The sequence below is a fragment of the Triticum aestivum genome, chromosome 5B, assembly GCF_018294505.1.
Source record: "Triticum aestivum cultivar Chinese Spring chromosome 5B, IWGSC CS RefSeq v2.1, whole genome shotgun sequence".
In the NCBI taxonomy this organism is placed as follows: Eukaryota; Viridiplantae; Streptophyta; class Magnoliopsida; order Poales; family Poaceae; genus Triticum; species Triticum aestivum.
This window is the reverse complement of record NC_057807.1, coordinates 215,583,109-215,608,498: the sequence shown is the minus strand read 5'-3', so window position 1 is coordinate 215,608,498 and position 25,390 is coordinate 215,583,109. Positions and strand designations below refer to the sequence as shown.

The window sequence follows — 25,390 nt, the reverse complement described above, 5'->3', positions numbered from 1 at the left end:
AAAGTGCCATGTATACAGACAAGAAGAGGTGATCCATCGGAATAAGTTGCCAGGCGCCACTGAGTATATGGGTCCTGCTCGTCCTCATGCTCATGATCATCATCATCGTCATCTCCCCCTTGGTTATAAAATTTTTCAAGTATAGGTGGTGGAATGTTCACAGGACCTTGGAAACACAACAAGGCTAATTAGTAAAGGGAAACTAGCTAGCTAACCCGCATGCATGTGGATGAAACAATTATAATTACGCTGGAAGACAAACGTACCGAAACCATAAGGATTCCATGCAAAAACAGTGCCATGAGTGGTGGCAGCAAACACAAGACCCTCGTATTGAATTGCATCACAGTACTCATCCGTGTACAAAAATTGATTTTTGAGCAAATCCATCGAGTCGTGGAAGCAAGGACGGCAATAAGCTTGTCGAAGATAGCAACAACTTCATAGTTCGTGTAATTCCAAGAGCGGTTGGGAACTCGACAAATTGCTATCTTCCGTACACGACAGTCACCATGATCGTATTTGAACGTACGTAGAATACTGGTGTGCTCAACTTCAGGGCAGTTTGAGATTTTTGGAAGTGGAACCCGGTGACGAGTGTACACATTCACAAGTTCCCACTCGCAGTTGTACCTAATATAAACAACCCAATCTTCATTTGCGCCTGCCCAAGCCTTACGCTCAAGCGATGGCATCTTAACATCACACCTATCATTATCAAGCAGCGTCAACTTGCACAAGGTGAGGCTTCCATCGTCCCCCCGCCAGTCAGCAGGGTCACGGAGAAGAAGATAGGGGAGATCAAACCGCTCCTGGACCCTTGGGTTCCTTGTAATGATGTTATTAGTTGAGTCGAGAATGGTCTTGAACGAACCTGCCATGCTAGCCAAGGTGATGGCGTCGCACCGATCAATGAGTTCCTCCACCACGTCATCTTTCAGATCGGGGCAAGAATAACGGGGTCGTTTCCGGCCTGTTCCCTCCATGGAGAAGATGATCGAACGAAGGAAGGGTGAAGGCAAATGGAGGGAGGAAGAGCATGCGACAGCAGTTCCAAATCGAGAGGGAAAGGCGAAGAGGCGGTGGACGGTTGCCATGGTACAAGAAGAGGCTAGTGGGGAGCGAACGGTTGCCACAAAGGTCACACACTGATGACAAGGCCGAGTGAACCGCATGTTGTATATCGCACACACCTTGATCTGGCTGACCGTTTCTTTTGTGTTGCCTAATCACAAACAGTTCATCCGAGTGAACCGTATGATGTACATCACACACACCTTCATTTGGCTGCCCGTTTCTTTTGTGTTTCCTAATCACAAACAGTTCATCCGAGTGAACCATATGTTGTATATCGCACACACCTTCATCTGGCTGCCCTTTCTTTTGTTCCTCCTCATCACAAACAGTTAATTGAACTGAACCGTATGCCCTGCATCGCACACGCAACTAAAATCCGAACCATGTTTGATGCATCCGTCATCGCAAACGTTTTGCACCTTTTTTGACGTTTTTTTACACCATCGTTTGTGATTATTGCATCGCACACAGTTTCAACAAAGGGTCTCTGATCGTAGTGTCGCGTTAGCAGCATCCTGCAGTAGTGATAGTTCACATCCAAAAGCATGCGCAATATAAGAGGTAGCAATTAAGTTTGTCCGAAAGAATGTGCAATCAAACACAATTATACTTGACCAAATCAAGCAACACTATTGTTGACAAGATCATCGCTGCCACCACCGGCTATGGCACCGCCATCATCACCATTGCCGGAAGCATCACATTGGCCGAAGCACCACCACCACTGGCCATAAGATCATGAAGCTCTTGCCTCCTCCAAACCATGATCTCCATTCTTTTCAACTCATAAAACTCCCTTGCCATCGGTTCCATACCACTCGGATCCATCATCAAGAATCGGTCCTCCTCGGAGATCTTGTTGTCCTTCCTCTTTTGCTCCTCAAGAGCGATATTGCGCTCCTCGGAGGCACATCTTCTCTCCCACTTTGCCTCCTTTTGTTGGTTCTTCACGATCAATGCCAACTTAGTTGCCAAATGCTTCTCCATCATAGTTTCCTTACTTCACCATTGTACTAATTTGCTCCCTCAAGCTAGAGACGACCTCTTCTTTCTCCAACTTTCTTCCATCGGGCTTTCCCTTGTTTCTTCCGCCCTTTTGTGCATCATTTTCTTCCAAGTTAACGGGTGCACCTTTCTTTGGTAGAGCTTCTTGATCCCTCAACCTCCATTTCTCATTTTCTGGAAGCAAGTTCCAACAACGTTGGAGCACAAATGGATTGCGTTTGGAAGTCGCAATTTGCTTGAATCTTTCACGGCATGCGATTCTACATTTGGAAAATAGGCAAGTGTCAGCTCAAATTGTCATCAAAGCAAACAACATCACAATTGTGTACAACAAAATGACAACAAACTCACATAGTCGTCAATTGTGCAATCACTTGGAGGTGCATTCCTAACTTTCTCCAAGAAACCACTCCTACGGCCACAATGTGTTTTGATCATATCCCACCAGCCTTGGAGTGAATTTAGGGTCAGTTTGGTTGGTTCCCTGAGCGTTGTCCCTGGAATTTTTTGGTGCCTGGCCTTGGCCTGAAAAGGTGGAGTTTTCTGCCTGGACAGGCTAGCCTGGCGCAGGAGTGTTTGGTTTCCACCCTGGGCCTGGAGCTTTGTCCTTATTAGAATATTTTATGTAAAAAACAGCTTGTACTAATTAGTGCCCGGCTAGGTTGTTGCACGCCCAAGCAGATGGGATGGGACGCCTGGGCCAGGCTGATCACCATGCTTGGGCTAAGCATCTTATTTTCTTTGGGTTTTTAAATCTCCACCAGGCTAATCATGGGACAACCAGGCCAGGCAACGACTATTTCTTCCAGGACACAATCCAAACAACTACCAGGCTGACTCCAGGGACCATCCAGGCCAGGCATATATTGGTGTGGACGCCAACCAAACTGGCCCTTAATGAATGGTCGGATGGGGTCGGCATGAGCTTATGGTACATGTCCTCGATGAAGGAGCACTCATGATGTTCACCCCGTTCTCCTCCAAAAAATCCGCATATGATGTATGAACGGTATGCAAGTCGTAGCTATACAATCCAAAGGGCGAAGCACTAATCAAATGAACCCAGTTCGCGCACACCAGTGGAAAGGAAGAAATTTTAACTCTCCGGCGTTTCCACAAACATGTTGTGGACACCGGTGGAGTTGACGAGAGTGTGGGGTACATGGGCCTCCGGATTGGGTGGAGGAGGCGCCTGTCGTCGGCCGTCGGAGCCTTGGCCTTCTTCGGGACCTTGGTAGGTGCTGTCGGAGCCTTGACTTTCCTCGGGCCCTAGGCAGAGGCCACCGAAGGTGAGCCGGTTCCTGAGAAGGCACCGCCAAATGCGGGAGGGAGCAGGGTGCCCACGGGCGGAAGGGGAACGCCTCCCTGGACGACATGGTTGCCCTGCCGCTTCCGTTTCACCCCAGCAGTGGTCGGAATTGGTGCGGCGATGTGGAAGTTGGCCGCAAGGGGGCGAGAAAGGTAGAGGCGGCACTGATGGGGTCGACGAGACATGAAAGCCGATGGGTGGTGGCAACAGATGCTCCATGTTGTCGATCGGGTGGCGCGACGACGTGAGAAGGCGCTAGGCCAGGGAGATCGACGGCGGCGAGGGGGTAGGCAAGGAGCTGAAATTTCACTCCCACCAACTTGCCCCTGATATAGAGGGAACGGCAAAAAGGCAGCAAAAACTAGACATATGTGGTGCTCGGGCCAAAATACAACAAAAATCTGGGCCATTTTCGAGGACCTGCACGGTATGTTTTTTTCGCTCCGGTCCCAGAAAACGGCGGTTAATATAGACGCCGGGGTGTTTTGTGGCAATTTTGACAATTTTGACCTATGGACGAAATCAATTCACGGAATGAACTGGCCGTGAAACTATTTCACAGCTCTAACCTTTTTGTGTAGCGCCCGCCACGACGGCGCCACACTCTACGGTGCAGCGCCTAGCCCGGGGGCGTTGCACACCAGTCCACCGTGGCAGCCCCTGGGCCCGCAACCAGCAGTGCAACGCCTCCGGGCTAGGCGCCACACTTGTAAAGTGCAGCGCCCAGACCGTAGGCGCTGCACTGTGACTTAGACGCCAGGCGCCCGCTCCCCCTCCCGCACCCCACCCATTGGTCGGTTTTGAAGTAACAGAAGCAGCGGTGCGGCGGGTTCCTCCTCTCCCCCTCTCAATCCCCTCTCCCAAATCCTTCAGATCCGACGATTTGGTCCGTGCATTTCTTCACCAATCCATCCTAGAAGGTACTCTCTTCCGATCCCCTTCTTTCTATCCATAGAAAATATGATATTTTGGAGATTTGGGGAATCCTTGTTTGATTAGATTAGATTTGAATCTTGCATGCATTAGAACTTTGCATGTATTGATTTGTTTGATTGATTTGGGGAACCCTTGTTTGTTTGATTTGTGGAACCCTAGTTTAGTTTATGGAAGAGTTATTTTTATGAAGTAGGCATAGTTTATGGAAAAGTTATTTGTATGAAGTAGGCCTAGTTAATTGTGGAACCCTTTTTTATTAGTTATGTTTGATTTGATATGGTTGGATACATAGATTGGTATGGTTGCATCTAGTAGGCCTACTTTAGTTTTTTTGTATTCAAAAGATAATCGTGTTGACAAGAAAGCTTTCTTGCAAATTGCTAGGATGGTTTGGCTTCTCAATGATCATTGGGATCTACAACACCGGTCGTATGCTATGTCGGTGAAGCAGCAGGTAATAATGAAAGTTGCCGGTGTTATGATTTTTGTGTTTTTTTTCAAACACATACCCCCCATATGTAATGATTTGTTTGTTTCCTTGTAGGAGCTTGCACCTCTGAAGCTTCGGGCTCACGGGGTCAACCTTGGGTGGATGCGCTATGATGAGCGGTACACGCCGTATGTTAGGGAGACAGGACTTCTCCCTTTCATTCAGTTGGTCAGCAGGTCGACGCCACCCAACAATGCTCCAGCACTCACCGCGCTTATTGATCATTGGAGGCCGGAGACACACACTTTCCATCTTCGGACCGGGGAGATGACCTTGACGCTCCAGGATATAGCTATGATCACCGGTCTTCCTATCGATGGGAAACCTCTATGTATGAGCACCGATTCTGATGGGTGGCGCGAGCAAATGTTTGCCCTTATCGGTATGGTTCCTCCGGAGCCGCGGGAACCAGAAGTAGAAGGCAAGAAGAAGGAAAGAGTCGCAGCCGGTGCTACTTTCACGTGGATTGTATCAAACTTCAGTAATTGCCCTGAGGATGCTAATGAGGACACGGTGAAGACATATGCTCGTGTCTACATGTGGTACGTGATATCCAGGACTATGTTTGCTGATGGCACAGGCAAGAATGCTCCATGGATGTGGCTCAAGGCGTTGACCGTCTTCGATAGCAAATGGAGTTGGGGTTCGGCGACACTGGCTTACTTGTATAGACAGGTATGAAGTTGTTTCTGTTTCAATTCATTGGTACATTATGAATGCGATCTTGCTTTTAATTCAACCATGTTCTCTTTTATGTGCAGTTGGACGAAGCCTGTTGTAGGCTATCTGGAGGTATTGGTGGTTGTTTGCTCGCACTTTCCATATGGAGCTAGGAGCGTTTGCCGGTTGGACGACCGAAGAAAGTGAAGTTCGAGGATTGGGACGATAAACACGACCCACTACGGCGCGCGACTTGGGCTTACAAGTGGGATGTGTTGCCTTCGCCTTCCATGCCTTGCCGTACTTCACCTTGTAGTGAAAGATGGCTTTCACAAGGTCAATGACATGTTGGACGCTCATTGTTGGAAGTGTGGATATTGAGTTGGAGAGCCTGTAAGCGATGAACTCGGACGTGAGTTGTTTGTGGTTTTGGGACACAATCTTGCCATCCACCCTTTTGCCTTGGCACATGTGAGTTGGCACACAACTCACTACGTGCCAAGTGGGACCTCCTTTCCATGGTCTTGCACGCACAATCCATGGACATATTTCATCTTCACATGCACATGCAACCGTGTAGCGCACTTTGACGTCCGAATGCACCACCTTATGTGGACGATAATGCGTAACCGAGTAGTTGTCGAGCCACATCTTCAATTCCAAGAAGGTGTCGAACTTAGAACCTTTAGCAATGCGGTTCTCGTCATCTCCCAAATCACGATAAGAGATTGGCCTAACCCCAAGAGGTACACATTGGCCACCATCTACCACGGCTTCATCCGCGAGACTAACATCCTTGAACAATGTAGTCCGATGATCCCGACCAAATACCTTCTCGAAAGCTTCGGCTTCCTTCACCGTGAACCCCTCCGCATCAACTTGTTCATCCGGACCATCGTCATCCGAGTCCGATGCATATGCACGGGAAAAAGGGATGGAAGGGTCCATTGTCTCTTGCAAGTGATATTTGTCGAGATCACCCACATTGTTGTCATGGAGATCAACTTCATTGTCATCGTCCGCATACTCATTATTGTCCTCTTGCAAATCTTCATCTTGGTTGTTTGTAAACGGGCTCAATGTTGGCCTCACTTCTTGGGTCAAAAGAGGTTCAACAATTTCATCTAGCTTCAAAGGTGTGGGGCTACTAGCAACCAAAGGGGAGGGGTTCCGGTTCAAGTCCAAATGCAAACTTGAATCAACCTTCTTTGTTGCAAATAACTCAAGAGCCTTGTCTAGTGATTCGGCCACCGTCTCCTTGTATGCAACCCAACGTTGCTCCGAGTTGACACGCATTGTCTTCCAACGGATGTGCATTCCAAAACCAACATTATGCCTTCCCTCCAACTCTATGATATCACTAGGGTCCGTCCAATTCAAATCTTCCCTAACTTGTTGCAAGAGCTCCGCATAGCTAGGACTACTATCAAACACAATGTCAACCTCATCCGGATCCGGTTCTACATTGCCTTTCAAAAATGCGTCCTTGTCCCCATGATGAACAAACACACATGTTCTTCCCATCCCTATAAGCATTCCAATAACACAAGGTAACATTGCTTCCATGAGTACTAATACAAGGATTAACACGGAATAGAAACCCTAATATATATATCAAACAACAACCCTAACCATAACCATAACCATAACCATAACCATAACCCTAGCCCTAAACCTAACCCTAGCACCAACATAAGAACACCCATAAGAATAACCCTAGCATACTAACAAAGCCTAACCATAGAAATTGGCAAACAAACATCTCACATTTCCATGCATATCTCTAGATCCAAACAAAACTAGGGTTTCCCCAAACAAGCAACAAATGAGCAATGGGGAACTTTACTTGGATCAAAACAAGGGGAATGGAGAATATTACCTTGAGGGAGGGTTTGACTTCGAAATCCACGGACAAAATCTTCAAATTTGCAAGATTTGGGAGAGGATTTGAGAGGGGGAGAGAGGGGGAAAGGGGGCAAAGCTCGGGGGAGGAGAGTGGGAGAGTGTGTGGTGTGGGGGTGGGGGACCACACTCTGGATAAGTCACAGTGCAGCGCCTAAGAGATAGGCGCTGCACTTAAGAAGTGTGACGCCTACCTCGGAGGCGTTGCACTTTACAAGTGTGGCGCCTAGCTCGAAGGCATTGCACTGCTGGTTGCGGGCCCAGGGGCTGCCACGGTGGACTAGTGTGCAACGCCCCCGGGCTAGGCGCTGCACCGTAGAGTGTGGCGCCGTCCTGACGGGCGCTACACAAAAAGGTTAGAGCTGTGAAATAGTTTCACGGCCAGTTCATTCCGTAAATTGATTTCATCCATAGGTCAAAATTGTCAAAATTGCCGTGTTTTGTAGGATCGGCTAAAGATGCTCTCACACGGTAAAAGTTTACTTGACAAGACTCTAAACTGGAGTATAAACCACAGTTGCAGGTAAAGAATACAGCCAAATTCAATTTCCGTCACTTTGTAGCATCTAGCTGGGAGCAATTACTTGCACCAGGGTGGAACTCCCCCTTCTCTATAACACAATCTTACCTATCAAACATTCATCTTATGAGATAGCCGAGAGATTCCGGGAGAAAGGGAACGAGGATAGAAAACCTAAAAGACTAAATGCATCTACCTGTGATGATTGTGCAATTGAATTACAATGGTTGGCATCAGAGCTACAAACACGGGTAACTTAGGACGAGGCAAAGAATCTATCCTTAACCAAAACTTGAATTGTTGCTCCCCGAGGGTGGTGGTCTCAGCATGGAGTGATGGTTAGGGGTAGCCGAACTGGGCATGCCAGTGTTGAACATGACGCTGGGTGCTGCTGATGACGATGAGCCAGGGTGGATAGCTGAGAGCGGCAGGCGCGGCCCAAATGAGAGCATCTGCTGCTGCTGCTGCTGCTGCTGTTGCCGCTGTTGCTGCTGCAAGAAAGCCATCTGGGCTGGATGCCCCTGCATGTTATTTCCGTAGAAGGCTTGCATGCTGGCCGGAGGCATTGAGCCTGGCATTGCTGGTGGTCGAGGGCTGGCTTGATTCATTGGATTTGATGCCATGGTGCTGCTGCTGCCTCCGGGCATGGGACCTCCGGAGGAAGCAAATCGAGCTGACATAAACCGGACACGCTGGGCTGTAAGATTCTGCCTGGCCCTCTCAACCTGCTCGCTTTCCTTCAAAAGCAAGGTCTCCACCTCTGCAAATTGCTTCAGCTTCAACTCCAATCTCTTTAACTGTAAATCCGACATAGTTATATTAGAATAATGAAAGCAACATATATCACCCCTTTACCAAGTTTTGTTAACAGAAGCAGGCAGGTTAAGGTTTCAAACCAAATCTCATATGATGCTTGATCGTCCTGGAATTCAGTAAAAGCTAGGGTTTCTTTTTCCTTTTTGCAAAGATATCACCTACTTATGCAAACTTCTAAAAAATATTATGACAGAACAATTTGTTTCTTTTACCACATTCAGAAAATACCCTGAATCAGCCAAACTTGGCAAAAAAACTCATCTGGAGCACAAAACAATACTCCCTCCGTAAAATAATATAAGAGCAAAAAACACTCTTATATTAGTTTACGGAGGGAGTACTTCCCAATGGGATCCCGAGCCAGTGTACTTCCATTCCCGAAACATCTTTGCTTTTAGCAGTGGTTTGGTCTGAAATGTGGTATAAGTTCTGAACTACCATTGCCAAAGAGCGAGGTCGGGAAACAATGTCAAGGACTCTTGTTGAGGACTTACGTTTTATCAAAGAACAGCAAAAGATGTGGTATGTTACAGTAACTTCAGTGCCGAATTAGATTTCAAGGCTTCCATCACCACTCATAAAATAAACGTGCAAGAACTGGTACAACAGCAGCACACAGTAACATATGCAGCAAAACAGGAAGCAAACTAGATTATCATTAACCTCATAGCAAATTGCAGCACACTAAACTTTTGTGTTCCTACGAACCTGGTGATTTATGATGGTGGCCGCTAATCTCTGAATTTCACGCTCCTCCTGATCTGCAAAAAGTTTGCACTTTGTTGCCGCTGCTGACAAGCCACACATTGCAGCGTATTTGACGTTTTCGGGAGAGACGGATGATGAGGCATCTGTTTCAGAATAACAACGCACTTTACAATAATTTGTAAAACATCAGACACAGATGACCGATTAATTTTGGGAATAAAGCAGTTACCATAGTTTGGACGAGCAGCTTGACCCATGACATCATTGCCTTCTGAACACATCCTTAATACAGTACAAATTAAATGGTAAGCGATAATCAAAAAAAGTAACACAAAATATTTTAAAAAAACATCGACTGTAAGTCAACGACTAGTCCGCGATTAGTCAACTAGACAGTTTTGCCAGCCCAACTCAGTGCAGACTCTTCAGTAGCAGAGCAAGTCAAGCGGCTCATCTGCTAGTCACTGGCTAGCTCAGCTCTGACTAATAATCGACTGGGAACCTCAAGTCGCTTTACTTGATGGACAATAGCCCCACTGACAGGAGCGTTTGGAGGTTAAGTCAGTATCAAGCGTCCAGATAGTGCAGGATACCAAAAGTAGCGTGTCAAATCAAGCAAGGATGGGGGCATGAGCAGCGGAAAACCTAGCCCTGGAAATTCCTGCCAGCTAACTCAAACTTGTGCCGCTGAAATATGCTTACCTGTGTAATGACCACTCAAAGTAGTCCTAAACATGCACTATATGACTTGAAAACCCACAGCCTACCTAATTAAATCTCCGAATAGACTCAACTTGTCGAGTTGAAAACAATGAAACAATCAAAAAAATTGAGACTTGCATTTTCTGTTCATTAATCGCATCACTGAAGAACCCCTAATGCAGCATCTGTTATAAGAATATTATCCCTTAATTAGAGTCCTAGTTGATTAAGCATAGCCGGTCCCAAGCCCGGGTAAAGGAGGAGGGTTGTGATAGGCTTGGCGAGCCAACATAAAAACTAGCCAGTCCCATAGGTATGAAACCCATTTGAGCGAGAGTAGTACTAGGATGGTGTCACACCTGCATCGCCAGGAGGTGATGCGGTGGACGCGTGAGGGTGGACCCCACCGGCCAGTGGGCAAGTATGACAAGTGGAGGACGGCTATATAGCCAGCTGTAAGCCAGTAGGCAGGGTGCGTTGTGTGTGTTGTATCTCTGAACTTCTCCCCCAAGCTGTACCTCTCCCCTTGGAAGAAATCCTTCTCTCCCAAGTCGCGTTCTCATCCCGATCCCCTTCCTCGATCCAGTGTTGCGTTGATGAGTTCGTGACAGTTGGTAATCAGAGCTCAGGTTTCGGCCCCAAATTTTTTTCCCCGTCGCCTCATCCCTCTCAATCGAGCTGTAACATCCACCGCTGCGAGTGCGGCCTTGCTTCGGCGAGATCTGCTCGAAATCCCCAGCGGGGTTGGCTTGATTTGGAGCGTGTGCGACGGCGCCGCCCAACAAACCTTCGGCTCAAACTCGCCACATCATCACCGCCATGGCTGAATCCACAGGAGAGTTGAAGACGATGCTGCAGGCGCTGCTGAAGCGCTTCGACGAGACCACGCTTGCGGGCGACAAGCAGCGCGAGGCCCAGATTGCGTTCAACACGCAGGTCTCCGCGGATCTGGCGCATATCCGCAAGCAGTTGGATCTCACCCAGGCCGACGTCGACGAGGTGCGGCAGTAGCGCGAGCTACCTCCCTCACCTGCTGCCACTGCGCCTCACCGACCGATGGACGCCGACCACCACGACGGCGACACGCAGGCCTCCGCGGTAACGTCGATGGAGCACGCGCGCGGGCCTCGTCCTCAGGGCCCTGCCGTGCGCCTCGCCAACAACGGGCCGCCTCTGCTGCCGTTGCGGCATCCTTCCCAGTTCACGGGCGCAGGGCAGCAGGCGGCGTTCATGGCGGGCCGCGACGCGCACCACGGACCGCGCGAGGAGTACATGGTCAAGCCGCCCAAGCACGACTTCCCTCACTTCGACGGCGACTCGCCCAGCCTCTGGATCGACCGCTGCATCACCTACTTCGATCTGTACCGAGTGCCGCCGCACAGCTGGGTGACCACGGCCTCACTCTACATCGATGGCCACACGGCGCACTGGTACTAGGCGTACAGGCAGACACACCGTGCGTCGAACTGGGACGAGTTCACCGCGGCCATCATCAGCGAATTCGCGCCAGATGAGTTCGAGATGGAGATGCACAAGTTGCTCCAGCTTCGCCAGACCGGCACCGTCGCCGAGTACAAAACGGCGTTCGAGACACACATGTACCACCTGCTCGCCCTCGACAAGTCGCTCAACCCCAAGCTGTTCGTCACGCAGTTTCTGCTGGGTTTGCGCGACGATCTGCGGGCGGCAGTCCGTCTCCAGGAGCCGTCCAGCCTCACACGCACGGCGGTGTTGGCCCGGATCGTCGAAGAGGAAGCGGGCACACAACGTGCTCGACCGCGCATTATTCCTGCGAGCCGTCCACCACCACCACCACCACTACAGCTTCCTCCGCGGGCCATGGGAGCGCCGCGGCCTGGCGGCGCGGGCGTGCCCAACGACGACTTGGCACGCGAGCGTCAACTGCGCAAGCACCGGCGCGCCAACGGCCTCTGCGTCAAGTGTGGAGATCGTTACTCCCGCGACCATCGATGCAAGCCCGCAACTCAGTTGCTCACAATTCACGTCGGCGACTATGGAGAAGTTCTCAGCGACGATGCGGTGCATGCCCTGGACCTGCTCGACGCCCCAGCAGAGCAAGATCCTGCGCCTGAATGTTGCGTGCTCTCCACACACGCGGTTGCTGGCACGGAGTCGCCGCGCACCATCCGTCTGCGCGCCCTCGTCGGCAATCAGGTGATGCTGCTGTTGGTGGACTCAGGGAGCACGCACAGTTTCGTCTCCAAGGCGTTCGCCGAGCGTGTGCACGCAGCTTCTGTGCCCGTGCCTGCGGTGGAGGTCAGGGTGGCCAACGGCGAGCGCATGACGTGCAACAGCATGGTGCAGGGACTGAACTGGTGGATTCAAGGGCACACGTTCGCCACCGACATGAAGCAACTGGATTTGGGCGCATACGACTGCGTGCTCGGCATGGACTGGCTGGAGCAGTTCAGCCCGATGACTTGTCACTGGCTTGAGAAGACACTGACGTTCGAGCACCACGACGCCATGATCACCCTGCAAGGTGTTCGTCCAAGGCAGAACGACAAGATGGAGGAAATCGAGCCCGATCAGATGCGCAAATGGCAAGATGACAATGATATTTGGTACATGGCAGTCCTTGACCTGCCCCGTGCACCGGAGCCGCAAGATACCAAGATGCCACCCAGTGTCCAGAGCGTCCTGACGGACTTCCAAGATGTGTTCGCCGACCCCAAGGGCTTGCCTCCCCATCGCCGCTATGATCACGCCATCACTTTGGTCGACGACGCGCGCCCCGCAAACTCGCGCCCTTACCGCTACTCGCCGCTACAGAAAGACGAAATCGAGCGTCAGGTGCAGGAGATGCTCCAGTCCGGCGTGATTGAGCACAGCATGAGTCCCTTCACCGCGCCCGTGCTGCTCGTCAAGAAAAAGGACGGCACATGGCGTTTTTGTGTCGACTACCGCCAGCTCAACGACGCCACAATCAAGAACAAGTTCCCTCTGCCCATTGTCGATGAACTGCTCGACGAATTAGCTGGCACGGCGTTCTTTTCCAAATTGGACCTCCGCGCTGGCTATCACCAGATAAGCATGCGCGAGGGCGATGAGAAGACGGCGTTCAAGACCCACCATGGCCATTTCCACTTTAAAGTCATGCCGTTCGGACTAACGAACGCTCCGGCGACATTCCAATGCCTCATGAACGCAATTTTCGCCAAGTACGTCCGTAAGTTTGTCATAATCTTCCTTGATGACATTTTGATCTTCAGCGAAACCTTGGAGGAGCACCTGGAACACCTTCGCCTCGTCCTCGCCCTGCTCCGAGAGCACCAGCTGTACGCCAAGGAGTCCAAGTGTTCGTTCGCCCAGGACAGTATTTCCTACCTCGGCCACATCATATCCAAGGAGGGCGTCGCCACGGACCCCGAGAAGACGCAGGCTATGGTGGCGTGGCCTACTCCAACCAACGCGACTGAACTTCGTGGCTTCCTCGGCCTCACCGGCTACTATCGCAAGTTCATCGCGCACTACGGCATCATCGCCAACCCGCTCACAAGCTTGCTGACCAAGAAGGGCTTTGAGTGGACGGAGAAGGCGCAGGTGGCGTTCGATCTCCTCAAGCGCGCAATGGTGACCGCGCCTGTGCTCGCGCTCCCAGATTTCGCGCGCCCGTTCGCGATCGAGACAGACGCCTGCGACACCGGCGTCGGTGCGGTGCTGGCACAGGAGGGGCACCCGGTGGCGTTCCTCAGCAAGGCCCTTGGGGTGCGCAATCAACGGCTATCGGTGTATGAGAAGGAGTTCATCGCCGTCATGATGGTCGTCGAGAAGTGGCGCGCGTACTTGCAACGGGGCCCGTTCACCATCATCACTGATCACAAAAGTCTCTGCAACCTGCAAGATCAGCAGCTTGCCACGGACCTGCAACGCAAGGCCATGGCCAAGCTGGTGGGACTCCAATTCAAGTTTCGCTACCGCCGTGGCAGCGAAAACGGAGCCGCGGATGCTCTTTCCCGCGTGGGCGCGTCGCTGAACCTGGACGCGCTCTCTCTGTGCCAGCCCGCATGGGTTCAGGAGGTGGCAAACTCCTATGCCACGGACGCCGACGTGCAGGATCGCCTGGCTCGGCTCGCGATCCACAGCCCCGACGACGAGGGATACGAGCTCTACAAGGGGCTCATCCGCAACCAGGAGCGCTTGTGGATCGGCAAGAACACGGCCTTGCGCACCAAGATCATCAGCGCGCTGCACGACAGCGCGGTCGGTGGCCACTCCGGCGCCACAGCCACCTACCAGCGCATCAAGAAGCTCTTTGTGTGGGATGGATTGAAGGCCGATGTCACCGACTACGTGCGGCAGTGCCCAGTGTGTCAGCACGCCAAGCACGAGCAATCCAAGCCGGCGGGCATGCTCACGCCCTTGCCCGTGCCAACCACTCCCTGGCGCGACCTCACCATGGACTTTGTGGAAGGGTTGCCATCGTCGGAGGGCTTCGATTCCATCATGGTGGTCGTGGATCGGCTCACCAAGTCCGCGCACTTCATTCCGCTTCGTCACCCCTTCAAAGCTCCACAAGTGACCAAGGTTTTTTGGGATCATGTCGTCAAGCTGCACGGCATTCCGAGCTCCATCGTCTCTGACCGTGATCGTGTCTTCACCAATGCTCTCCGGCGCGAGCTCTTCGCCAGCGCGGGCACCAAGCTGCTCTTCTCCACGGCATACCACCCCCAGACGGACGGCCAGGGCGAGCGCGTCAACCAGTGCATGGAAATGTACCTGCGTTGCACGGTGCACGACGCGCCCCGGCAATGGCGTCGCTGATTGCCGACCGCGGAATTCTGGTACAACTCATCATTTCATTCCTCCATCAAATGTTCCCCCTTCAAGGCTCTGTACGGTGTTAGCCCAACATCGGCGCCATGGCACTCTGGGCCGACAAGACGGTGCCCATGATCGACGGTGAGCCCTGGACTGGGGCGTGCACACGACGCGGCTTCGCGAGCACATTCTTCGCGCCCAGCACAGGTTCAAGAAACAGGCTGATCAGCACCGCACGGAGCGTTCCTTCGAGGTGGGCGATCGTGTTCTCCTCAAGCTCCAGCCCTATGCACAATCGTCAGTGGCGAACCATCCCTGTGCTAAGCTGGCGTACAAGTACTTCGGGCCCTTCGTGGTGCTCGACAGATTCGGCAAGATGGCGTACAAGTTGGAGTTGCCAGCGGACAGCAGGATCCACCCAGTCTTTCACGTGTCCCAGCTCAAGCCGTTCACTCCCAACTACACTCCGGTCTTCGCCGAGCTGCCACGACCCCCGGACCTCGCCGGCCACGACGATGAACCAGTGGAGATCCTGGAGCGGCGCATGGTTAAGCGTGGCAACAGCGCTCTGGTGCAAGTCAAAGTGCGCTGGCGCCACGACGGGACGGCAACGACGTGGGAGGACTACGACAGTCTGCGCCGCCGCTTTCCGCACGCACCAGCGTGGGCCGCTCAAGTCACCGACGAGGCAGATCAGCACGCTGAAACTGAAGACGGCACTCGTTCTGAAGGAGGGGAATGTCACACCTGCATCGCCAGGAGGTGATGCGGTGGACGCGTGAGGGTGGACCCCACCGGCCAGTGGGCAAGTATGACAAGTGGAGGACGGCTATATAGCCAGTTGTAAGCCAGTAGGCAGGGTGCGTTGTGTGTGTTGTATCTCTGAACTTCTCCCCCAAGCTGTACCTCTCCCCTTGGAAGAAATCCTTCTCTCCCAAGTCTCGTTCTCATCCCAATCCCCTTCCTCGATCCAGTGTTGAGTTGATGAGTTCGTGACAGATAGGTGACCTCCTGGGAAGTCCTAGTGAAAGGGTTTCATATCTAAGGGTTGTGATAGGCTTGGCGACCCAACATAAAAACTAGCCAGTCTTTTGAGTATGAAACCCATTTGGGCGAGAGTACTACTAGGATGGGTGACCTCCTGGGAAGTCCTCGTGAAAGGGTTTCATATCTAGCCTACCCCAACTTGTTTGGGATAAAAGGCTTCGTAAGTAAGTAAGTAAGTTGACTAAGCATCTTTGTTAGGAAACAGTCCACTCAGTTTAGAGATGGTATTAGAGTTTGAATAGATTTACCGGCTTGTTGGTCAAGTCTTGTCTACTATATAAAGGGGCCGACCCCTCTCAATAAAGCAGAGAAGAATATTGTTGTTTACTTTTATCTATTTTTCAGTAATTAGGGTTAGGTCAGTTGTAGATTCTTCCAATTTGGTATCGGAGCCATCTACGAGTCTTTTTCATTAAATGACCCTTTCTGAAACTTACTTTCCTCACTGACCCCCTCAAAAACTTATTTCGGGAGCTAACCCCTCGCATAGACGCCTATTAATTTGGCGTTTCTAGTACACGTAGTAACGCCAGATAATTTGGCACAATCTAATCCCAGCTATCAGTCCGTCCTACATGGAAAAAAATCAAAAGATGCCAAATCAGTTGAGGTCTCGATTCCTTAGCGATTCCCCAGCCCGTTATCCCACACGCTGCCTCCACAACTTGCATCGGCGAGCTCGTCGGCCTCGTCCACCTACCGACCTCAGCTACAACTCCTCAGGCCCACATCCCAAGCACACTCGGCCAGCTCGCGTAGCTGCAGAAGTCTACCTCAGCTACAACAACCTCACCGACGGCATCCCGGGCACCTTCCCCGACCTTAGATCTCTCACCTTCCGGTGTTACTAGCTGCGCACCCTCACTGCACCTCTCTGAGCTATTGTGCTGCTGCTGGTTCAAGCGCGGGGCAGGACGCCGCCCTTCACGCGCCTGGCCAGGGGATGGCTCCCATGTCGCGCGCATATACTACTTCTCCCTGGACGAGAAGCTGATCATCTACGACTAGCTCAGCAATGGCTTAGGCCTTACGCGTCTCGTCGCCAGCGCGCACAAGGGGAATCATTCGATGGCTAAGAGAAAGGCGCCAACTGATTTGGCATCTTTGACCTTTTTTCCACGTAGGACAGACAGACGGCTGGGATAAGATTGTGCCGAATTATCTGGCATTACTTCATGTACTCCCTCCATACCAGTGCATTAGGCACGTTACGGAAACCAGATAATCCCAAAACGCTTAGCGCGATGCATTAACTTAACACCTCGTTCCTGTTTCTTGCCACGAAAAAAGGAATCAGCCAATAGAGGACGCGGGGCGCGTATGCCTTCAATGACTTGAGATTACCTAGCACGACATGCAGTGGCCAGTTCTCTGCATGCAATGGTATTAATTAGCAAATAAACATCAAGTTCTCTCGTTTTTTCCTCCGCCTTGGTCGCGGTGCACAACCTAAGATGCCTAATGCACCGGTATGGAGGAAGTACTAGAAACACCAAATTAATAGGCGTCTATGCGAGGGGTAAACTCCCAAAAATAAGTTTTTGAGGGGGTCAATGAGGAAATTAAGTTTCAGACGGGGTCATTTAGTGAAAAAGACATTGAGATCAAGGCTGTGTGGCACAAAGCAATTGGAGGGCTTCACACGCCAACGAGCAAGGCTGACAGCCCTGCCCCCACCGCTCGACTCCACGGCTGCAGCAGCCGCCCATGACGCCACCTCTGCCTCCCAAGCCCTGCTCCCCAGCGACGACACGCCCCTGGTGCTTCCCCTCGCCAACAGCACCTCTGGTGTCCCATTATCCAGCGCGGAAATCGTCTCCGCTGCCGCCGGCAGACCTCCACCCGCCGGGTAGATTGCCCCACCCCACCACCCCCTCACTTTCCTGCCTTCCACCGTTTAGCGTCTACTTCCCCTTGCAACATAACCCTGTGCCCCGACCACTGCCAACCACCATCAGCCGCCAACGCCCTTTTACCACCTCCAGCCATCTCCTTACTCAGCACAGCCACCCCCTAACATCAATCTGGACCACTTGGCACCCTCACCCTATAGCCCAAATCCCACCCCAATTTTGCCGCCCACCTACCAGCAGCAGCCCCACCATCAGCAGCCGCATCTACGCCTTCACGCCTCCACCTGCCAATCAATTTCATATGCCGTTATGTACACACACCCCGTCCACAACCCATTTATGAATCCACCCCACCCATTACCTCCCTCTGCCCCTACCTAACAATCACCTCGGATCAGTTTCTGGTTCAGGCGTGCGTCGCTTCCACAAGCTCGACTTCCCAATGTACGATGGTTCAGTTGATCCTCTTGGTTGGCTCAATAGGTGCGAGCGGTTTTTTCGTGGACAGCGTACAGACCACAAGGTCCGGACTGCAGCCTACCGCCTCACCAATGACGCTCAGTTCTGGTACTTACAACTTGAGCGTGATTTCAGCATGCCGACATGGGAGCAGTTCAAGGAAGCTTGCCACATTCAGTTTGGGCCGTCACTCCGCGCCAATCCCTTGGGTGAGTTGGCACGTCTGCCGCTCAATTCCTCGGTTGCCGACTACACCAGCAGGTTTCTAGCGCTCATGTGCCACAACAATGAGCCATTAACACCATCCCAACAACGGTTCTGTACACAACAGGGCTGCCCGATGGTCTTCGCACTGACGTCGAGCTTCAGCAGCCATCTGACTTCCACACCGCCATCTCCTTCGCCAAGGCCTATGAGCAGCGGCATTTCCCTCCAACATCACCACACCAGCCTTCTCGTCCTGCAGAGCTCTTGTGCCCCTCCGATCTTCCTTCGGTCAACGCAGCTACAATACCTTCCCCGCCTGCGCCACTAGCACCTGTTATGCCATCAACCACTCCAGAGCTAACCCCGCCACGGCAGGTTAGGCGCCTCACTCCAGCTGAGTTAGCAGAACGTCGTCATCAGGGCCTTTGCTTCAACTGCGACAATATTTATGTTTGGGGTCACTGGTGAGCACGGCTCTTCTTCATCGAGGCTAATGGCTACGATCAAGATAGCTCCACATCTGGTAGTACCCAAGGTCCCCTGGGAGGCAATTGACAACCTACAGCTTGTGGACAAGCTATTTTTCAAGGAAAGGAGAGATGTTATGTGGACCAGCCCATCAAACATGGAGTCTTATCCCTTAATTAGAGTCCTAGTTGATTAAGCATCATTGTTAGGAAGAGTCCAGTCAGTTTAGAGATAGTGTTAGAGTTTGAATAGATTTACCGGCTTGTTGGTCAAGTCTTGTCTACTATATAAAGGGGCTGACCCCTCTCAATAAAGCAGAGAAGAATATTGTCATTTACTTTTATCTACTTTTCAGTATTTAGGGTTAGGTCGGTAGTAGATTCTTCCAGCACCTTTAATCTAAAATTGACTTTAATACATAACCATAATGTAATCATTAAAGTTACATTAGCCCGCTAGATCAAACTCATTTCAAATATCACTAGATCTTAAATACTTCAAGAGACGTTTGATTAGAAAGTTTTTAGTCGACAGCATGGAAGTCTGTAAAACTGTTTGACATTCTTTGTGGACAAACACATTTGTAAGACACCCTTCAGGAACTATAAATAGTAGTATATCAATACTTCCATTAGTCTTGTTAGTAAAAGTATAAGCATTCAGAAAACAGCAGCAAAGCACGAGTGGTGATACTGATATGCCATATAGGTTGCTCACCTGGAATCATCTCTTGTCAAAACAGATAATGCTGCATTTGCACAGGATGCTGCTATTCTTGGTCCTACTGCAGAGGCCAAAAATGCAACCTGCAAAACGTTCCTGAACGGTTAGACCAGCTATATAATAGATCAAGAACAGCCTGAACAGATGCATAGCAATAACAGGAAACTGTATATGTCCTAGCAAGAAGCTCTGTGATTCTGAATTGCGAGGGGGGTTCTGAGCAAAATTGTTGACTTATCTGCTCCTCACTCCTTAGGTCCATCTAAATATGATGCTCTTGAATTTCATCCAATGACTCTCGTTCAGCGTCATCATGTTAGCGCTATAATATGCTATCCATCTGAATATGATGCTCTTGAATTTCATCCAATGACTCTCGTTCAGGGTTATCATGTTAGCGCTATAATATGCTATGCATATTCCCCTTCAAGTTTCATTCAATAACAGTCTTATATTTGTTTACAGAGGGACTATCATGTTAGCCCTATAATAGGAACCGAATAATCCCCTATCAACGGGATTGCATATATAATGTACCACCAGTGCCCTCAATCAGGTGTGTTTTAGCATTCAATCAATGGCAAATTGGCAATAAGCTATTTATTCAGACAAATACTTAAAATGTGATTTACACCTTTACGGGATTCTATCCAGATTCTATGTTGTTCAACAGCTTTTGATGTTTGATCGGAAAAATAAACTGCAATAAGCTATCTACTCATGCAGTCAGTAAAGCTCAACAGTGCTACAGCATAGACATCTCGATTAGCAGTGCAAGGCTGCCAGCACATGGTCGCAACTAATAATAGTCACAACTCAATTTCCAAATTTTCTAAAATATTTTGTTAAACCCAGTGTGAGCTCTGATTTACAAATATTCCGGTTAAACAACTTTAGAATTTTCAGTCTATATGCATGTACATCACTAAAAATCAACTGTGTAAAAAAATGGAAATAACTATAAATGTTACTGATCAAAAGTATAATACTTTTCGACGCCTAAAAGAGAATTGAGGAATTCGATAAATTTACATACAACCCATAGTGAATCACTTACCAGTGACATGACTGGATTAGCAGAATTAACAAATGGTAGCTGTTGTCCAGGTTGGCTACTTTGAGGAACGCTACCTAAGATAAATAATCGTCACAGTTACAAAATGGAGACAGATAAATTTCACTGCCATCACAACTGAAATGTAACCGAAGTTTATCGACAGAGCATAGTGAGTAAACCTGAAATGCCGCCATTGGAATTTGAATACGAAAAGCCATTGCTTTGTACTCTAGATGAAACGGATGCTTCTGGTACTTCAATGCTTTCTAACAGACCATCTTCCACTGGAATACGAATAAAATGGTGAATACACTGCGCCTTAGACTTTGTTCCGACATGTTCAGCAATAGCATTCCAATTATCATTGTACTTCTCTAAGCCCTCCAGCAACAGTAAAGTTTCCTCGTGAGTCCAGCTGTCCCCATCATTGTCTGATCCATCTTTCGTTCCATCCACTCTCTGAAAATCTAAGCTTGAGTGCCCAGGAACAAATCTTGCATCATGGAAGCAATCCGAGCAAAGAGCGATGTCTGCCTACTCAATCAGTAAAAATGAGTCAGCTTGCTTCATCTTCACAGGCTACTTTCAAAAGGAGCGGTTTACATAAGTAGAGTAAAATTGCTATGATACCAGAAAAATAAGATATCCATGATCATCTACCTGGAGAAAAAATCATACTGCAATAAGATAGCTATTATCCTTAAAACAGTGTGTACTGGAACTAAGCATATCTACTACTCCCTTTGACCCAAACAACTCTTGCGCCCCTCCCCCTACAATGAAGATCAACCGCACCAACCCCATCACTAACAGCCACTGCGCCATTCTGGTTGCCACTGACTTTCCCTCCATTACCACCAGATTGGGCAAGGATAAAGAGCTTAACCTTAAGGACATTATGCATAACTTAGATAACTACAGTTTACAGGGCATCTACGTGTAGATTAACACAGAGATACTATTTAAGAACATTCATTCAACAGAACTGGCATGTGTCATCATAGGAGTGAGATCTGATTCAGACGCTGCACTTAAGCCCATCCCCGGCCACAGACTCACAGAGCCAACTCTAGTGTTGAGCAACTGTTCACACTCTGACTTGTGTGCCACTAGCAACAATAACACCAGCCATGGGCAAGTTGCAGTTTTTTGACTGATTCAAGGCACATTTTTCATTCGGTATTGTATTTCATTATTTTTGTGCGGTGTTGTATTTTTTCCAAATTGTTTTTTTTTCCACTGCGGTTGCACTTCACAAACTGTTTGTATTTTATGCAAGTTAGAAACATCGGTATGATGTTATCCCGAGAAAAGATTATACCTTTAGATCGAAGCAAATAGCATAATGATTCATTGTGACAATTTCAACTCAAAGCTGGTGTTCCAGAGAGCTGGAGGATAAGATCCAGACATTTGAGAAGTCAACTATTTACAGATAATTTGTCTGTTGGAAGATCTAAACAAATGCACATAAATGCGCCAAATAAGGACTCTTTCTATTTATCCAAAGATGCTCTTCTATCACATTTTGTTATTGTACCATAGCATTTTCCAATGAATTACAACATATTATAGAATAAATATTAATAATGAGCAGCATACTGGAATAAGGACGAAGAAATAGTCCATGTATGTACAGGAACTGAAATGTTAGCTGATCAATTCTTATCCTAGGGCGATTCATAAATTGCACATCAGCCAGTCATTTAAAAGGAAATCTACACCATTTAAGCCTTCCATTTCCTAGGAAGGAAAGCATTTTGGCCATGGAACTTCCTAACTGCAGTACCCCCCCACCCCCCCCCCCCTCTATTTTATTTCTTAAGGCAACACCCCCCCCCCCCCCCCCAAACTTGAATCCTACAGGATTTTGCTTGCAATAATGTCTGCTTGATTGCAGCACATGAGAAACAAAGGATTCTTTTGGGTGGTGGATGGAAATTTTCCAATGAAAGGTAATGTAGTGCAAAGGAATCCTTAGAAACAGATCCCACAGATCAAACGAGCCACGTGGGAACATTTTCTAACCATTCTAATCCTCCAAAATTCCATGAAAACCAATTAAATCAAAGAGGCACTAATTGATTCTCCTGCAAAACAATAGAACCATCCGAGGTAGTGGATCCATCCCTACTCCTAATTCCCCTCCTATCAGTTGAGGCTCAAAGTGCAGATAATGATTCAGGACCAACTAATCATGATAATGATATTGCAGTTATAGGCACTTCAAAATGATGTTTTGAGAAAGATGAACTATGAAAATTTCATTTCAAGAGATACTAGCTGGATGATGCTTTATACAAGTTCAGGTAAGTTTAGTGCTTGAGGACCACCATAAATATCCAATGTAATTCTTTTACCATGAATATCCAATGTAATTCTTCGTGTTGTAAGAAAAACATATGTTGCATTATATAATAAAATAGAATAATTGTTTGATTATTGGCATTTTCAAAATGTAGGGCCACACATTGTGTTTAGCACCAGGGCCTCAAACTCTTATGTGTGGCCCTGTATACTGGACTAACATGATAATTGTCACTTTACAAAGCAAGTATACATTGATAATTTGCAACACAGTGGTACTCACTGATACTCTTTTAATCAAACCATTCTATCGAGCTTTTGGTACTTAAAATTGCAAATGAACTTAATAGTTGAATTGTAGCCTTCAAGCATACTCATGTGGTAAACTGATACTAAATTTTCGATGTGAGAAAAGTAATAATATGAAATCATTCTACAAAAGAACCCGATCAAGTATAAATGTGAAGAGAATTGCATAAACAACAGTTCTGACGATGTGGAGAAAGATTTTCTCTAAAAACGTGGATAAATAATCCCATATATGGAGAACGAAAAACTCTCCATACTGTTATAATTGTACGCACCTCCTTTTGTGATTCATAGTGCAAACTGGGCAAAGGTTGTGAACAATAACTACAAAAGTTCTCAGACAGCCTCTCCCAAATCTTTTCGTCCAAGTCTGCAAAGCCAGTATCACCATTTGGCACCTCCAGAGCAGACGAAGTTGATGCCACAGAAGCAATATCCTCTGCTCGGGCACTGCATTTTGGCCGATCAAACAAAATCAGACCGTCAATTGACTTCAATGGTGCAGACGCCAGCTGCAGCTCCCCTGTTTGCTCCTCCCTGATTAAAGATGATGCCAGCCTCAAGCCCCGGTGCACAGATCCAGCAGCGAGGTAATTAATAATCCCCCAAGTGTCCAAGAACCTGACTATCCGACTCAGGTCATACAATTCAGCCGTGCTTGTAACAAGCCCCTGGCACTCAGCAAATGCAAGTCTCCTCGACGGGCGCTCCAAATACTTCACAATCACCTTATTCCTCAGCATTATGTACTTCTCTGGTGTATGCCCTGGGGACTTCCCTGAGAAGAAATGTGGCACCACCTGCCTCTCCAACCTGTGTACCGTCGCCGGCGAGAACCAATCTACAAATTGCAAATCATCCCAAATGACCAACAAATGAGAATTAACAATTTGCTCCACAGCTTTAGCTTGCTAGAAAGCATCATTGGAATCAAGAACAAACCTGCGTGTCTGGGGACGACGAGTAACTTGCTGTAGAACTGCTTGGGCACGCCTTGGCATTCCATGAGTGGAGGCACGGTGCAGACATAGGAGGACGGCTTGTCAGGGTCGTTGGACAGGGATGGGTGGTCGGGGAGCATGGCTGCTAGCACCTGGAGCTGCCCGTGCGAAATGTTCTCCAGCGCGGGTGCAGGCGGAGCCGAAGCACAGCTGGCACCAGCCGCCAAGGCACGATCGGCGGCGATAACTGCAAGCACAGAGGGATGGAGCCGGCTGATAGTGCGGCGGGTAGCCGAGGGGAAGCCAGAGACGGGCTCCGCTGAGGAGAGCACCTCCGCCTCCCGGAGGTCGGGCACGGTGTCGTCACCGCCGCCACGGGCGCCTAGGGTTTCGCCCCCGTTGGCGGAGCCGTGGAGCGCGTCGTCTTCGTCGTTCGCCGCTGCGGAGTCAGAGTCGTCGGAGTGGTCGGCCCCGCCGGACTGCTTCGATGGGGAGGTGTCCTGTGAGCGCTTCCGCTTCCGCCACTTGAGCTTCGCATCTGGTAGGGAATTAGGGTTTTGGGGAGGGAAGGGCGGCGTCAGTGCGGGAGAAGGGGCTCGTTCCGGAGAATTGCGAGGTGCGGAGGGGTTGGGACGCGTACCTGAGGAGGACGAGGCCTTGCGAGGCATCGTCGCCGGCGCCGGCGGAGGCGGAAACGGTGGTGGAAGCTTGGACTGTGTGCCCGCGAGTGAGGGGGGCCACGGCGGGGCGGGTAGGCACGTGCGAGAGGAGTGAGGAGGAGATTTGAGCTCTCTTGTCCGAAATTTTCATTCCATCTTACAGCTCTCCCTTTGAATTCTGAGATCCGAATATCTTAAAAAGGGACAAGAAGAGAATGTCCTATGAGGCTAGCCATTGTGAGAATAACTTAGGTAGTAACTTAACACATCCCAAGACAATTTTGCTTATGTGGCAAGTATTTAATGAGGAAAAAGGTGCTTGTGGTAACATAATATGTTACTGTAACATAGCGCTTTCCGAGGCAAAATGAGTCTATGAGATAATAAATGAAGCAATCTATGATACTACTACTATGTTACTTTGCACTATGAAGGTAGTAACTTACACTAGTG

At 49.4% G+C, this 25,390-nt stretch overlaps 1 protein-coding gene and 1 pseudogene across 1 annotated transcript; one reads left to right on the top strand and one right to left on the bottom strand.

The window, feature by feature from the left end:
* Window positions 1-4,712: 4,712 nt before the first annotated feature.
* On the top strand, window positions 4,713-7,854 carry LOC123114725 (protein MAIN-LIKE 1-like; annotated as a pseudogene).
* A 49-nt stretch (window positions 7,855-7,903) lies between these two features.
* Window positions 7,904-25,134, bottom strand: LOC123111060 (SWI/SNF complex subunit SWI3C homolog). The gene is made up of 9 exons (XM_044531736.1): window positions 24,919-25,134; window positions 24,280-24,816; window positions 23,613-24,178; window positions 20,901-21,255; window positions 20,722-20,795; window positions 19,659-19,747; window positions 9,653-9,705; window positions 9,424-9,566; window positions 7,904-8,696 (listed from the first exon to the last, which is right to left on the bottom strand). The coding sequence occupies exons 1-9, from the start codon at window positions 24,944-24,946 to the stop codon at window positions 8,181-8,183; spliced, it is 2,361 nt and encodes a 786-aa protein (XP_044387671.1). The 5' UTR covers window positions 24,947-25,134; the 3' UTR covers window positions 7,904-8,180.
* Between the last annotated feature and the right edge of the window lie 256 nt (window positions 25,135-25,390).

Bases quoted from the DNA above. Each gene is read 5' to 3' on its own strand.
- LOC123111060 (XM_044531736.1), bottom strand. From the start codon at position 24,946: ATGCCTCGCAAGGCCTCGTCCTCCTCAG. The intron at 19,748-20,721 runs GTAAGTGATTCA...AACGTTTTGCAG, and splicing joins CTAATCCAGTCATGTCACTG to GTTGCATTTTTGGCCTCTGC. The intron at 9,567-9,652 runs GTAACTGCTTTA...ATTCTGAAACAG, and splicing joins AGCTGCTCGTCCAAACTATG to ATGCCTCATCATCCGTCTCT.